Source organism: Muntiacus reevesi, chromosome 7 (assembly GCF_963930625.1).
Source record: "Muntiacus reevesi chromosome 7, mMunRee1.1, whole genome shotgun sequence".
Lineage (NCBI taxonomy): Eukaryota > Metazoa > Chordata > Mammalia > Artiodactyla > Cervidae > Muntiacus > Muntiacus reevesi.
Window position 1 is genome coordinate 35,640,612 of NC_089255.1, and position 16,436 is coordinate 35,657,047.

At 40.0% G+C, this 16,436-nt stretch overlaps 1 protein-coding gene across 2 annotated transcripts; it reads right to left on the minus strand.

The window, feature by feature from the left end:
- Positions 1-766: 766 nt before the first annotated feature.
- On the minus strand, positions 767-15,382 carry NDUFAF1 (NADH:ubiquinone oxidoreductase complex assembly factor 1). 2 transcript variants are annotated; one of them, XM_065940416.1, is made up of 5 exons: positions 15,261-15,382; positions 10,500-11,151; positions 7,453-7,638; positions 1,940-2,014; positions 767-995 (listed from the first exon to the last, which is right to left on the minus strand). In XM_065940416.1, the coding sequence occupies exons 2-5, from the start codon at positions 11,073-11,075 to the stop codon at positions 846-848; spliced, it is 987 nt and encodes a 328-aa protein (XP_065796488.1). In that variant the 5' UTR covers positions 11,076-11,151; positions 15,261-15,382; the 3' UTR covers positions 767-845. The 2 variants fall into 2 exon arrangements, with proteins under 2 accessions (XP_065796488.1, XP_065796489.1); XM_065940417.1 differs by having other exon boundaries at positions 15,308-15,322.
- Positions 15,383-16,436: the final 1,054 nt, after the last annotated feature.

Consider the following 16,436-nt stretch of genomic DNA (forward strand, 5'->3'; position numbering starts at 1 on the left):
AAAATGACTGGGGAAGCAGCCAAGGATCATGCATCTTTGGAGCACCAGCAATGTAGATGTTATGGACTGCAAGTTTGTGTCCACCACTCCCTCCCACTTCATATGTTGAAAGTCCTAATTCCCAATGTGACATGGTACTTGGAGGTGCACTTGGAGGCCTTTGGGAGGTAATCAGGTCACATGGGTGGAGCCCTCATGATAGGATTAATGCTATTATATGAAGAGAAAAGACTAGGACTTGCTCTCTCCATGTAAGGATACAGTAAGAAAGCAGCTGTCTACAAGCCAAGAAGCACTCACCAGACACCAGGTAGGCAGGTACCTTGATACTGGACTTCCCCGCCTCCAGAACTGGAATAAATACACATGTGTTTCGTTTAAACCACCTAGTCTATGGTAATTGATTACAGCAGCCCAGGCAGAAAAAAACAGGTATTTTTTTCCCAGCGACTTCTATAGCATCTTTATCTTAATGTCTTCTTCAGCAGTCTCCTCTCCCGATAACTAGATTAGAAAACAAAAGAAACACATAGGGAGTAGAATGGTAGAAGGCCATCAACCATCATTTCAGAGCCTCCCTGTTTTGGGAACCACTTACTAGTATAGGAACTGTTCCTAACAGGAGTCATTCTAACCCAAAACAGTTGTTTACACAGTACCTCTGCATCATTAGTTGCATTCTTTAAGTTAAGGTATCACTTAAATCCTGGTTCCTCTCAACAGGAGCATTTTGCTATGTCTTAAGACATACCAGCCACTGTTTGGATACCATTTAAAAAAATACTTTATTTTTGTGTCACTGTGGATTCTACTACCCTCAGCAATAGAGAAATACCACATGACCACTATTTAAAAAGTCTTGGATTAAGCTCTGGAGAATTTTCATAGGCAAATTCTTCTGTGTGGGCTGGATCTGTAAATACTCCAATAAAGTCTATTTCCAAGAAGAATGGACCATCCACTTTATCAGCCAGGGTGAATCCAATAGATGAGATCTAAATTTAAAACAGAGAAATTGATCAAAATCTTATATGCTGATGTTGTCCCTGGAGTTTTAAAATTCCATAATTACTATAGCTTCGTGTACATACTATCAGCCCTTAACATGTTATACCATAGTACTCAAGTGCTGTGGCAAATTATAAAAAGAAGTACATGACTGCTTTTCTTTCCATATTCTACTTCTCTCTTTAAAACAGTGCCACTTAAAACTAATAAGTAAAAATGGATGTCTAATGGAGGTTCCTTGAAGCTCCCCTGAACTCTATTTTAAAGCTAAAGTAAAATATAGGCATGCTGAAAAGATGACCACACTGAAATTCCTCCAAGCAAGGGGTTTGGTTCACAGGACAGTTTTGAGTCAGCATCTGTCTAGGTATAACAGGAGTATACTTAAATAGGAATTTTCATCTTTCATATGCCAGCCTTCAAAGTTGAACTAAACTAATCCTCACAGTTCTATTTCACTAAAGGTAATATACGGTCTTTCCCTGATGCTGAGAGATTGAAGGCAGGAGGAGAAGGGGACGACAGAGGATGAGATGGTTGGATGGCATCACCAACTCAACAGACATGAGTTTGAGCAAGCTCCAGGAACTGGTGATGGACAGGGAAGCCTGGCATGCTGCAGTTCATACGGTCGCAAAGAGTCAGACAGGACTGAGCGACTGAACTGAATTGAATATATATGGTCTTCCCAGGTGGCGCTAGTGGTGAGGAATTCACCTGCCAATGCAGGTGACACAACAGACTCAGATTTCAACCCTGCACTGGGAAGATCCCCTGGAGAAGGGAATGGCAACCCTCTCCAGCATTCTTGCCTGGGAAATCCCATGGACAGAGGAGCCTGGTGGGCTACAGACCATGGGGTCCCAAACAGTCAGACACAACTAAGCACATGTGCAATACAGTTCTGAGTGAAAATACAGGAAAATGTCACCTTGTCGAGTGGAAGCTGGTACTGGGCATCCCGGATTCTTCCTTGATTAGAGAAGAAAAATTTGGAGAAAGGAATCTGAAAGAAAAAACCATTGACTTCAAAGCTGAAATGTAAGCAACTGAAGCATCTGTATAGCACTGCAATGATAAAATAATAATGCTTTAAATTTAATTCTAAAATTATCTAACATTATATAACAAGTGGCTTAGTCGTTTGGATCACAGATGGAAAAAAATTTTAATGAAATAATCTAAGTATTGCAAGAGAACAACTGTAAACCTTTGCAAGCCAAAAGTCCCAAAGGAGAAAATAAAGGGGTACAATTACAACTTTCTGATGGGAAAAAAAAAAAAAAAAAAAGGTATCCTAAACACAAAACTTTTACAGATAACTAAGAAAAAGATCATACAACCCAAAAGAAAAATGGAGATGGGAGAAACAGACACATCTGTATACTGTTAGGAGGATGGCAAATTAGTCCAACTCTTAGAGAATAGCTGAGAGTTGTGGCATGCAGGATTCTAAGATGACCCCCAAGATTTCCACCTTTCAGTGCACATACACCTTCTTCCAGACATTCAGACACTAATCTCAGTGCTACTGTGAAGGGACTCCACAGAAGTTGGGTCCCAAATCAGCTGACCTTAACATAGGGAAGATGATCCTCTGTAGGTGTGACAATCACTTGAACTCATAAAAATGCCTGGTGAAGGAGGTTAGAAGCATCAGAGGGACTCAAAGGGGGAAGTGAGGGAGATTCTCCATTGCTGGCTTTGAAGATGGAGGAGCTCAATGGCAAAGAGTGTGGGCTGCTTACAGGACCTGAGAGTGGCTTCCGGCTGACAACCAGTAAAGAAACAAGGATATCATTACAACCACAGGAACTCAATCAGGCCAATAATCAGAATGAGCTTGGAAATGGATTCTTCCCCAGAGCCTCCAAAAAGAATACAGCTCAGCTGACACCTTGTGATATCATCCTTAGAAGGCCCTGAGCACTGAACCCAGCCATAGGCTATCTAATCTGTGACTTACAGAATGTGAGCTAACAAATATGTTGTTTGAAGCTGAGAAGTCTGTGGTATTTTTAATACAGCAATAGGAAACTAAAGCAATACCTCACAAAATTTGAAATGCTTTAATCTGACCTGTCAATTTCACTTTTAGAAATTTATATTATAGATAAACTCTGACAAACACATAAAGATGCTGCTTTTTCTAATAACGACGACAGAAAAAGGAAAAAGAGAGGAATAGTTGAATAAATTATGGTGCAATCATATAACTAAATACTATACAGCTAATATAAAAAATGCAGTATTAACAGATCTATACCTGATGCTGTGGGAAGATGTCTGCAATATATTATTAGTAAGAAGGAAGATATAGACCAAATCTACAGTGTAAACATCATCTGTATTATAAAAAACAAAATTTTTTTTGGCTATGCCGTGCAACTTGTCGGATCTTAGCTCTCTGAACAGGGACTGAACCCGAGCCCTGGTAGTGAAAGTTACTGCACTGCCAGAGAGTTTCCCTAAAAAGAAATTTTTGAAATGCCTCCAAAAAACTAATAAATTTACTGTAGCAACTGGGAACAACCCTAGTGTCTATCAATAAAGGACTATTTCAATCAACTATTGGGTACCCACATAATAGGAAATACCAAACAAAATAACAAAAAATGAAGAATAATTATATATAGTGATATGGAATCTTTCCAGGATCTAAATTTTAAAAATATAAACCTGTACAGAAGGTGCATAAAGCATACTACTATTTTTAGTAAAAAAAAAAAAAAAAGAAGAAGAAGTATATGTGCATATATATTTGCTTATTTAAAAAAACTGTAAACCTATGCAAGAAACTAATAAACATGGTTACCTATAGAGGGTAAGGGGGAAGGGTAGAAGGCAACTGAATGGGAGTGAGAATTCTTTGTACATATATCTATATTATTTTGATTTTTTAACCAAAAGAAGTGAATTAAAAAACAAAACGTTCAGATTATTTATCACTCGAAACACTTGTTGACATAAAGTGAAAGCGAAGGTCGCTCAGTCGCGTCCAACTCTTTGTGACCCCATGGACTATTACAGTCCATGGAATTCTCCAGGCCAAAATGCTGGAGTGGGTAGCTTTTCCCTTCTCCAGATCTTCCCAACCCAGGGATTGAACCCAGGTCTCCCACGTTGCAGGTGGATTCTTTACCAGCTGAGCTACAAGGGAAGCCCAAGAATACTGGAGTGGGTAGCCTATCCCTTCTCCAGCAGATCTTCCTGACCCAGGAATCAAACCAGAGTCTCCTGCATTGCAGGCGGATTCTTTACCAACTGAGCTATGAGGGAAGCAAACAAACTCAATTCAAAGTTCATTTAATAAACCACCATTGCCTAAGATCATGTTATTCAGAAAGCAAATTCAAGTGCAGTCACATCCTCATTTCACCTGCTCCCTTCATTTCTGTTAAACAAACCTGGAAGGGACACCCCCATCCCCACCCCAGTTTCTCATTTTGCATCCTGGTTTGGCACTTCAACTACCTCATTATTCAAAATGTATTCAAGGAGTATGTGTCACCCACCCCCCTCCCCCAACCTTTTGTCTTTTTGTCACATAATTTGATAAGATCACTGTCCACACCAAGGGAATTTTTTAGCCTGGAAAAAAATGAAGCTAAGAAGAATTAAATCTGTACGATTTGCTTAAAAAAAAGAAAAGGAAAAAAGAGAAAAGGATAAAGAATTGTTTTCTCTCTACAAATGACACTAGCATGCATAATTTTTCCATTACTTTCCTCTGTTTTCTTTCTATAATCAGTGTAAATATTTGAGCATCTCGCTTCTATTTACTAAGGGAGAATTATACATGAAGAAGTAAACAGCAATTAATGACATTTAATTTTAAAAAATATCTTCCCCAATACTTCCCTTAATAAATTAAAGAAAGGTGTTGCAAACAACTATTATTTCCAGCCAAAGATCAGAACATGTAACTTCAGGAAAGAAAGTAATAAGTAATTGCTAATGATTAAATGGTAATGATACTAGAGAATAATTTGACGATGTGCATCAAAGCTCTTAAAAATGTATGCATCATTTTTTTCTAGGTATTTTATTTCCAGGAAAACATCTAAGAAAATAACTCAGGATGTTACCTCAGGGTTTGATGTAACAGTGAAAAATGCTGAACACAATCTAAATGCACAACAATAGAGGATGGATTAAATAAATTGTGTCTATTTATATTTATGCAGATATTAAAACTGATGTAGAAATATATTTCAACAGAAAGTTGTTCATAAAATTCAGTTCAGTGAAAAATGTATGTTATAAAATAGCATTGGCACAATATTATTTTTGTAAAAAAAAGTGTAAATAGAAAAGTCTGAAGGTACATACTAAAATAAAAATAGTATTTTATTTCTAGGTAATAGTAACACAAGATTATTTTCCTTTTCTGCATTTTCTAGAATTTCTATAATGAAATACTTGTTTTATTTAATAACTTGTTATATGCATTACTTGCATACAAGTGTTACATATGTAGTAATTTTCAGTTACATATCTATATTATACATATCTATGTGTATGCATACTCAGTTGCTCAGTCAGCCTCCAACTCTTTTTGATCCCATGGACTGTAGCCCACCAGGCTCCTCTGTCCATGGGTTTTCCCAGGCAGGAATACTGGAGTAGATTGCCACTTCCTCCAGGGGATCCTCGCAACCCAGGATCAAACCCGTCTCCTGCGTCTCCTGCAATGGCAGGTGGATTCTTTACCACTGAGCCCTGCGAAGCTCAGATATGTATCTAATGCCTATTATATGCTAGGCACTGCGCTGCTCTAGGTACAAGGGAAACAGCTACGAACAACTCAAAGTCCCTGCTCTCAGAATTTATGTTCCAGAGGAGCAGAGTAGACAGTGACAATAAACAGACAACTGAATGAACAAATACTTGTACTTAATGGTAAGCTCTAAGAAAAAAATTAAACAGGATATTATTATTGTGTGAGAGGATGCAACTCGAGCTAGAGGGATCAGGAAGGGCCTCTCTGAGGTGACTTTTGAGCTGAGAAGTGAATAAGAAAGAGAAAGCACATGAAAAGAATGCCCATAGGATACAGCATGAAACACAAAGGTTTTGACAGAAGTAAATCTGAGTTTGACACACAAAAAAGAGGCCATATGGAAGAGAGCAGGAGAAGGAGGAGAGACTGAAGACGAAGACGAAGACGGGGTCTGCTACTACAGGCCCCATGGTCATGTTAAAGAGTTTGGACTGTATTCTATTTTTTTTCTTTTTTTTTTCTTTTTGGACTGTATTCTAATAAGGAGAGATCGCTGGAGGGTTTTAAGCATGTGAGTGATGTAATCGGAACTATGCTTTAGAAAGATCACTCTGGCTGTTGTGTGCACAGTGAACTTTAGGAGGTAAGAGGACAAAAGAAGCTCTTGCAGTAATCCCAAGGACTGAGCTAGGGTAAGAGTCGAAGAGATAGCTAGAAATAGATAGACAAGTATTTTGGAAGGAGACGTGAAAGAATTCATTAACAGACTAGATGTGGGTTGGGGTGAAAGGAATCCAGGATGACTCTTAGGTTTAAGTATGAGCAAAATGGAGACTTTTATTTAAATTTATAGATTAAAAACCTTCAATAGACAGAAGAAATGAATGCACACTTGGTTTTGCCCTCATTCCCTGAATCTCCATTTATTTTCCTTCGGGTTAACATTTTTTACCTTCTAAAAGTTTCTTCTCCCTACAAAATATGACTGCATTATAGTACCAAGAAACAAATAGAATAAAAATGTTGGTAACATAAAGTATGAAGTATTTATTCCTCTTAAGGGAGCCTTTCTACTCAACTAGGGACACTAGCTAGGTACAGTTGCCTGGAAGAGATGATATGGCAGGAACTTAAAAAGAATCACCTACAGTACTTGTGCACAGGGCAGAGATGTACTTCTGACTCTGCATGGACCTGGCCATACCCTTATCAAAAGTATTTACTGGAGGACTTCCCTGGTGGTATGGTGGATAGGAATCATCTGCCAATGCAGGAGACGTGGGTTTGATCCCTGGTCTGGGAAGATTCCACATGCTGTGGAACAACTAAGCCCATGCATCACAACTACTAAACCCAAGAGCTCCAAGTACTGAACCCGCACACTCTAAGGCATATGTTCCACAACAAGAGAAGCCACTGCAATGAGAAGTCCATGCACTACAATGAAAAGTAGTCCTTGCTCACCACAGCTAGGGAAAGCCCACACAGCAACGAAGACCCAGTGCAATCAAAAATAAATAAATTTTTTTTAAAGTATTTACTGATTAGTAAGCTAACATTTATATTAATGAAAGAAAAAAATCAATTATGTAAATATTGCCTTTAGGTCCTCTTCCTTCTTTCCCTTCTCACAGCCCAAGAGGAATTAATAAGAAAACTACAGTGTAACCATGACCAAAAGACCTCATTTTCATACAAGAAAAGACTGGTGCTGTTGTTACCTTGACCTCCTGCCAGTAGGGCCCCCCACGGGTGAACATGAAGTAACTGTACATCTGATCCTTCCTCTGGACTATATCCGTGTCCTCCCTGATATTCACCATCCAAGGTCGACCATCTCCACGGACACGGAGATACAGAGTGTTGAAGTGGGACCAATCATAAGATCTCTTCATCTCAAAAGGGCCCTAAGGCACAGAAAAGAATGTTAATTTCACCTCATTTCCCACTACTAGCAAAACGTGAGTCACCATCACCTTTTACAGCATCAAACGGATCAATAAGCCATTTTTCTGCCTTTTTCTGCTTTCTACCACTTTAAGAAGGCAGATAAATCTGGTGATTCTTATTTTAGCACAAAATACTGACCTAGTTAAATGTTTCTAAGTTAATGTTCAAAGCATGATTTGCACAGGACAATGTTTACATGAGATAGACACTTGTGTCACTGAACAGAAATGAACTATTCCATGTATTTTCTTTCCCTGGGCCTAGAGAGCAATGGCTTCTGAGTGGGCCATTTTACTGAAACTGCCTTCCCTTAAATCAGAAAACTACGAAACACCTCAAGTTGTGTTTTTGTTTTTGGCCACGTAGCATGAGGGATCAGTTCACTGACTAGGGATCAAACCTGTGCCCCCTGCAGTAGAAGCACAGAGTCCTTATCACTGGATTGCCAGGGAATTCTAGACCTCAATTTTTAAAACCAATATTATTTTAACAGCTATCATCCATTGAAAATATACATTAATCACTAGGCATGCATAATTTAATCTTCACAATAGCCCTATGAGATAGGTAATATCATTGTTTTCCATCTTATAGATGAAGAAACTGAGCACTCAACTCATAACTGGTAGGTCCAGTGCTGTTTAACTTCAAAATCTATGTTCTTAAACACTGCCTAAATGGTCTCTCTTTGAAAGCAGAATGTAGTATTAGTTTCCAAAGGTGTCTGTTACTTCAGAGCTCATCTGATTTCAAGAATACCAGTGCTTAGATATGAACTCTTACTTACTAGTCATACAATTCTGGACAAACTACAGAATCTCCCCAAGCCTGTTTCCTCATCTGTAAAAGTGAGATGGTTATACCTTACAAAATTGATGTGGGGAATAAAAGGGATAATGTATATCAAGTAATTAGCACAAGAACTGGCAGGGTATACTTATCAATGTTATCAACTATTTTCATTATTCCACAGGTTATCACAGAATTATTTTCTACTGTGGACTGACCAAATCCATTCTGTGGATTTTCAAGGCCTGAAATAAAATCTTCTGTGCAAGTTTGTTACTGCTGAAAGAACGCTCTCCTTTCTTTTTCATGATTATCTTGAGAGAGGGGGCCTAATACTATTCCCACCATTTGCTTTTCTCCTTAAAGCACCATAACCAAGCAAACACACAATGGTTGTGGCCACTACCAGGCACAGGAGCCTGTCCAGAGCAGCCCTGAAACAACAGCTGATCAGCAAATTTGCAAAAAGCAACAGACTGGTGGCAAGACAAAGGAGCTGACCTAAGCAGCTTTGGAAAATGGAGTTCTGACTGGAAACCAGAAGGCTAGACAAAGAAAACTATACATAAGCATTGTATGCTAGTTGGTAAAGATGATTCTCATAGGGATCTGGGTTATAAATTTTGAAATGGCTTTTCATGTAGGGTTAAATTAATAAATGGTGGGAGACAGGTTTCACACCATTACAGACTGACGTTATCAACACAAAAGAGGGAGGAGGCAAGGGTAAATCATGTGGTACTGGATTAGAGTCAAAGCATCAGTATGAACTCATACTTAGCTTACTATATATAAATAATTACAGACATGTTTCCACAAGTTGATATGCATACATGTATTTCCTAGTTGTGTCCACTGAGAGGTCCTAAATATAGTGTCAATACAGATCTTGGTTCTAATACCATTTAAAAAAAAACAAAACAAAAATGAGAGCTTCTTTGAGAAACGGCTAATTCTAGGGTTGGAACAGAGAAAAACACAAAATGAGCTATGGTACCTTGTAGTGCCAAAAAGTGCTCAAAAAACAAAAGGATGATGGCAAGTCAAAGGGACAGGTATAATCTGAAAGAGCTCCCAGTGGCCAAAGCTGGAACAATTTGAACAACAAAATAAATAACATGGTATTGGATCATAACCCAAAGTGTAAGTCCATTCTAAATGACTGAATAAATAAATAAATGTGGGAGAAGAAAAAAATCTCCCTTTGTGAAGAATTGAAATCTCAAATAATTTATGAAAATACAACCCCTTCCAGGATATAGAACTTAATCCCATACCCTACCCCACGCCTTGAACGCAGGGTACACTCAGTGACTTGTTTCCAAAGAACAGAATATGAAAAGGGGGAGGGGTGGTGGTGGTAAATACTTAACAATGGTGTAATCTAGCAAACACTACCCCGACCAGGTGACCAACATTAACACATCAGTGATGAGTCAGGTTGCTAGCATATCCTCCTGATATGATGGGAAGTGTACTTCAACTCTATGCTATTCTTCCTAAAGCCTAGAAACTCAGTGTAACCAGGAGGAAAAAAAATCAGAATATCCCTAATTAAAGATCATTCTACAAAATACCTGACCAGTATTTCTCAAATCCTCAAGAAAAATAATGAAAGACTAAGAAACTGTCACAGAAATACTTTACTTGAAAAAAAAATCCACAGGCTGGCCCTACTTCCCACTCTAAGGAACACCAAGCCATGAGAGGGTCTGTGGGCTATGTCAGAGGAGATACAAATCTCCCTAGATTATTATTTAAATGTCTACCCTCCTCAGGGCTCCTCAAACATAAGTATGCCTCATCCTGGCCGATAATGATGTCCAGAAACATGTAGCCTCTCTTCAGGAACCACTTCCCCCTTGTGTTTATGAAACTTTACACTTGTGCCCAGTAGTTATTTAACCATACACAAGATGAGATGCCAGATGTTTTCATTTATAGAAATAAAAGCTGTCTGCTACAGCTCATGCTACAATGAAGTCCACCTCAGTTCACCAGAAAATTGCAGCTCCTGAATTTCACGTACCCTTAGAATCTTGGATACCATTGCACAGTACCCACTTCGGCCACTTTCCCCATCCTGGGGCGCCTCAGAGCTCAGAGTTCCATACAGCAGTGCACTTCGGTTATTCCTGCCCATTTTCAGGAACACTTCACTTCTGCCACCAATCGTTTTATCAGAAGTTACTGTCCACTTATCCAAATCTTCTTTGCTACGGAATTGCCAGACAACCTTGGCTTGTTCCATCAAGACCTCATGCAGAGGGCGGCCTTCAGGCCCTATCCAATAATTCACAATATCATCCTTCAAATGCCTAAAATGGCCCTTCATTTCTTCTTTAATTGCTTTATCAAAACTAATTTCAGGCTTGTCCTCAGGAGAAGTTATTTCCAAAGCAACTTCTCTCTGGTGATGTTCTTCCAAATTCCCTTTAGTTTTCCTCTGAGAAGAGGCTTTGCCAGGAGCAGCCACTGGTTTCTGAAAACTACTGGAACAATAGTCTGCAAAGTGAGTACGCCAAAATGGACAGAAGACAACTCTTGGCTTTGGGCATTTTCTGAGAATATAAGTGCCATTCAACAATTTATGAACCAAAGCCATGACAAAAAAAAAATCAAAATGTAAATTTTTCCCTGGGCTACCAGGGAAAGAAGCTTCAGCAAATAGTCCAATCCACCTATAATAAAAGAGACAGTGAAGAGTTACTACCGTACCAACGAATACATCATAATTTCAAATTCAACATGGATCATGTACTGTGAAATTCATTATTTTCTAATTCTATAAATATTTACTATGAGGAGAAAAAAGTTTACACTGTATATAATACATCCCACTGCTTTGTGAAAATAGGCCAAGATGAACAGAAACACAACCTCCTTCATGGAGTTGATGATCAGCCCCAAAATAATTCAAGAATGAGCTTCAAAAGGTAGTATCAACTTTAAAGCAAATTTTTATGCTACATTTTAAAAGAAATAATTGGTTCCTAAAATAAAATATTCAACTAATTCACTCCAGGATTGAGCTAACTTGACATTTTAGCACTTCTTCTATAAAAAGAACAGATTACAGTCTGTATGTGGAATCAGAAGACCGCACAGCTGGAACTGTTTACCCTCACAGCAAAAACAGTTGATCTTTTGAGGCCTTTATTTCCTTGGGGGAAAGGCTGTGATAACACCTCCCCTACCTACCTTAAGGGATTCTTCTGTTGATCAGATGGATTGATGGCTATAAAAGGGTTCTCTGATCCAGTTAAGTCTGACAAGATCCCCAAGATTCTTCACGTCTAATAAGCTACTAGTCCAAGGCCCATATTTTGAGTAACAAGGTTTTAACTATCAGTCACTATTTGAGGTCCTCAAAGATAGAACCTAAACCATAGTAGCAATAATACCATTACATTTAAATGCCATTCTTAATATTTTCAAACCACCCTGGCAAATATTATCTCATTTAATCCACATAAGCCTCCTGTAAAACAGCCAGGTAGATATTTCCTTTCAGAAGGAAATAAGACACCAACAAGGAGAAGTAACCTGCCCAAGATTACAATGCTAATCAGTATGGAAGCAAGCACAAGAACCCCGGCCTTAAATGTTCCCGTTTGACACTGCTGGCTCTCTGTATGTAAAACATTAGTAATATAACTTCTATGTCTCTATTGAAGTAACAATTTTGCTCTTGCAAAAACATTTAACTCTTAAGTTAATGTAAAATAACTTAAGTTAATGCAAAAACATTAACTCTTGCAGGAGTGCTGCAAGAACTAGGAAGGCTAACAATCCCCTCTCCTACTTATTCCAGCTACCATGAAAATGAAATAAAATATGCAATGCTAATTTCGCCATCTTTCTCTCACCAGAGAGAAGAGAGAAGAAACAAAAACAAAAAATCACCCACTGGTAAGAATACAGTACTAAGAAACAATATGGAATGCTGAGAACTTTAAACGCTTCAAAAATGCCCCAGATCCAACAATTCAGCTCACCTGCCTCAGTTGCTTAAGAGTACATCAAAATGGCACCCAGACCACTCTATCTACTACACAGGACTGGTCATCTTTCTGGACTGCCCCTCCTCCCTCCTCCCTCACTCCCTACATCAGTTGGCTCATGACCTCATCTCTCCTAAGTCACTGCATTTCAGACGTGCACCTCTACCTCCAATCTGCCCCACTACTCTCAGCATCTATAGAGGGCCTAACACACAAAACTGATTCTTTATCTTCTCGGACTAAAACTCTTCAGAGGCTCTCATGGTCTTCAGAATAAAACTCAACTTTCTCCACAGGGTCTGTGAGACTCCTCCAGATCTAGCCTCCGCTCATCTCTCCAATCTTCCCTCCAATCACACCCTGCTCTGCTCTAATCACAGAGAACACAGTGTTCCAGAAACTGCCCCCGAGAACTCCCTGTCTGGGCATCACGTCTTAGCAGATTGCTGCTCCGAGGCCAGAAATGCCCTCTACTGATTTCTGCTGACTAATTTATCCCTTGAGACTCAGCTCAGACATCCATTACCTCCTCAAAGAACCCTTAATTACTCAACTCCTCCAAGGCCTTTTGATGTGGTCTCACTGCATACTAGGCTTAAGCTTTCCCTGCTACCATTTATTGCCAGTTCCCTTGTCAGTCTCCCTGCCAGACTGGAAGTGTCTTAAAGGGAGAGACCATCTTCACTGCGGTACTTTCAACTCCCAGGATGGTGCCAGACATGCGGGAGGGTTCTAATATTTGTCAAATAAATGATATCTCTATATTTATCCACCAACACCACCACTAGTGTCTTGGTTCATGGTTTTAGTGATTCTTCCCAAAACTATTTTAATTCCCCTAACAAAGGGTTTCTTGGGCTTCCCTGGTGTTCCAGTGGTTAGGAACTCGCCTTGCAATGCAAAGGACACCAGTTCTATACCTGGTCCGGGAAGATCCCACATGCAGCAAGGCAGCTAAGCCCCTACGCCACAACTACTGAGCCCACGTACTGCAACTACTGAAGCCCCCTTGCCTGGAGCTCATACTCTGTAACAAGAGAAGCCACAACAATGAGAAGCCCACACACCACAACAAAGAGTAGCCCTGGCTCGCCACAACTAGAGAAAGCCCACACACAGCAATGAAGACCCACCACAGCCAAAACACAGAAAAAGAGGGGAGAGGCTTCTCAAACTTTAAAGTGCCTTGAATCATATGAGAATTTTGTTAAAATGCAGATCCTAATTTAGTGGGCACAGGATGGGGCCTGATATTCTGTATTTCTAACAAGTCCCCAGGTGATTGCTGGTGCAGAGAATGCCCTTTAGGATTTAGTAAAGTCCTAACTCATCTCTCTGACTCTGACCTCCTCCTTCTCTCCCAATCCAACCTTTGACTGGCAACGAAGGGGATTTTTCTAAATGTGACGGCACTCCCCTTATTCAGCAATTCTGTCCAGAAATTAAAATTCCTAAAATGGTACACAAGGCCCTTCAAAATGCACCCAATTCCTTGGTCTCACTTCTCACTTTCATGGGGAATACCCTCAGCTCCTAACTACAATCATGTCTGATACACAAAAAACACATCACTCAAAAATGACAAAAGTGATCAAACATTCTATTATCCTGGCTAACACAAGTGACTGCCATACCTGACCAGTCATAGCATTAGCCTCACTCTAGATACATAAGCTTCTTTCCTAATCATAGAATTACTTCCATCTCTCAACTATTTTCCCCCAAATCATGTAACAGAAACCTAAGTCCAACAGGAAATCCCTTCTAACACCCTTTAAATGAGATGCCCCATGGCTTTCCAGGGCATGTATTCTCTTCCACTACAGTAAGCCCAACTTGTTCAGCTATAAACATGTTCCTGGTGGCTTCTGAATGGAGGGCACTGACATTGCTCTTCCTCCGTATTCTCATGAAAACCTGTGCATACATCTCACAGCCCTTACATACTATTAGAATCTTGCTTTTATCTGTCTACCTAAGTAGCCTGACTTTAATCTTGGACTATGGCTTGAACATAACTGATGCTCAAATGTCTGCTAAAATAAATGAACAACTTGTAAATGGTATGTTTTCACATGGACAAAAAATAGAAGGGAACCAGGAGAAATAACAACAGTTGATCTCACGTCCTGGAATCATAGGCAATATCTAAATTTCCCTGACTTCTTTACATGATTTTTTACCTCTACATACACAGACATTTGGTAAATAAATGATAAGCCTTTAAAATGGAATCTGTACAATCATAAACACGAATTCTCATGAATACCATGCTTAGGTAACACTAGTGAGTGGCAAATGAGAAGTATATACAAAAAATGCATACACATTAACATTACAAGTATGGACAAAAAAGGTTTCGGGGTAAAAAAGTAGAAGAAGACTTAAAATAGTGTGTAGGACAGTGTGACTATAAGTAATATTATTCACTATTTTCCAACTCATCAATAGTGTTACTACTTCTCTAATAATATAACTTCAATTGTAAGTGTTTTGTTTCATTCTATTACCGATAAACATCAAATCAAAATCATTAACTGGATGATCTCCAGCCGAGGTTGCTGAGTTTTCTTGGCAATGTAACCTAAGCGGCTAAAAGAGAGCAGTATTAGTGAAGTTTGTATAGCCAGAGCTTACGATGTGCCAGAAACCGTTCTGAGTGCATTGATATTTTCACAACAACGATGAGAAAGGTACTATTATTATTCCAATTACAGAGATAAACACATGGAGGTTCCAAAATTAAATCACCGGAGGTCATACAACGAGTAAGTGGCAAAACTAACCCGAGTGTTTAAGTCGGGGAGCGATCGGGACCGTGCGACAGCCTTACCCTTCACCTACTAGACGCCAACTCCAGGAAGGCGCTCACTTGCCTCCCCCGACTGCGCCTCAGAGTGACTTCCGCTCGACTCCCCGCTTTTCCAGACCGGGTACTCCACTTTTCCTGTGTGGGGCCATCTGTTTTTCCAGTCCGGAGTAAAACTAGGCCTTATGACTCTAGAGTTCCGGTTGGGTGCAAATGGGAGGGAAGAGTAACAAGAATCTCAGAGCTCTATGAACTGAGGGTTTTGGTCGGCTAGATTCCCAAAGGCTTCCCCACCCCGATCCCCAACCGCCAGATTTTTTCTGCCCTGTGTGAGAAAGTGGGGAGAATTTAGGGAAGCTATTCACCTCTCCTTCCGGCGTCCCACCTTCAGGCTGCAAACTCCATCCCGTATCTTTAAAATGGGACCCAAATATTGCCAACATCCTTCGCACTAAGGATCCCGGGTTCACTCGCGCTCCATCCCCACAGCCGCCCAAGAAAGATCCACGGCCTCCGAGGACTGGTTCTGTGAATTGCCCCCGCGGAATCTTTGGAGACCCACCACAAACTTGGACAGCAAACCATCCTACCCGCCCTTCCCCAATCTGGCCCCGTGGGGTCGCTCACTCCGCAGAGTTTCGATTGTATCCTGTGCACTTCCAACACTGTATCTTAATTATAATTATTCATTCACTTCTCACTTCCTCTGCCACGCTGTGAACTCTCGGGTCCAGAAGATGGTCTTCCTGTTCGCAGCACCTAGCAAAACGCTAGCAGGAATTAAGCACTCAGCTTGCCAGAATTTGAATGAAAAGTAGGGCGCTTAAACACATACTCCGGGGGCCAAGACCTCGCCAAGTACAACTGCCTTTTTGAAGTTTCCTCCATCTCTTTTCTCACACAATCACCTCTTCCTTCTTTAAATTCTGCTTTGTCTTCTCTAGCCTCTACACTTGCCTGATTCTGGTTTGCCAACCTTCTTGAACCCTACTTTACTGACTCTTCTTTCTCCTCCCACAACCTTAAATGCAGGTTGTCTCCAAAACCTATCCTTCGGCCTTCCTCTTTTTTTTTTCTTCTTTTTTTTTTCTTTCTCTCCTTCCTCTTTTCTAGCTTAGATATATCTACAGACAATCGGATAATTTCTTCCCCT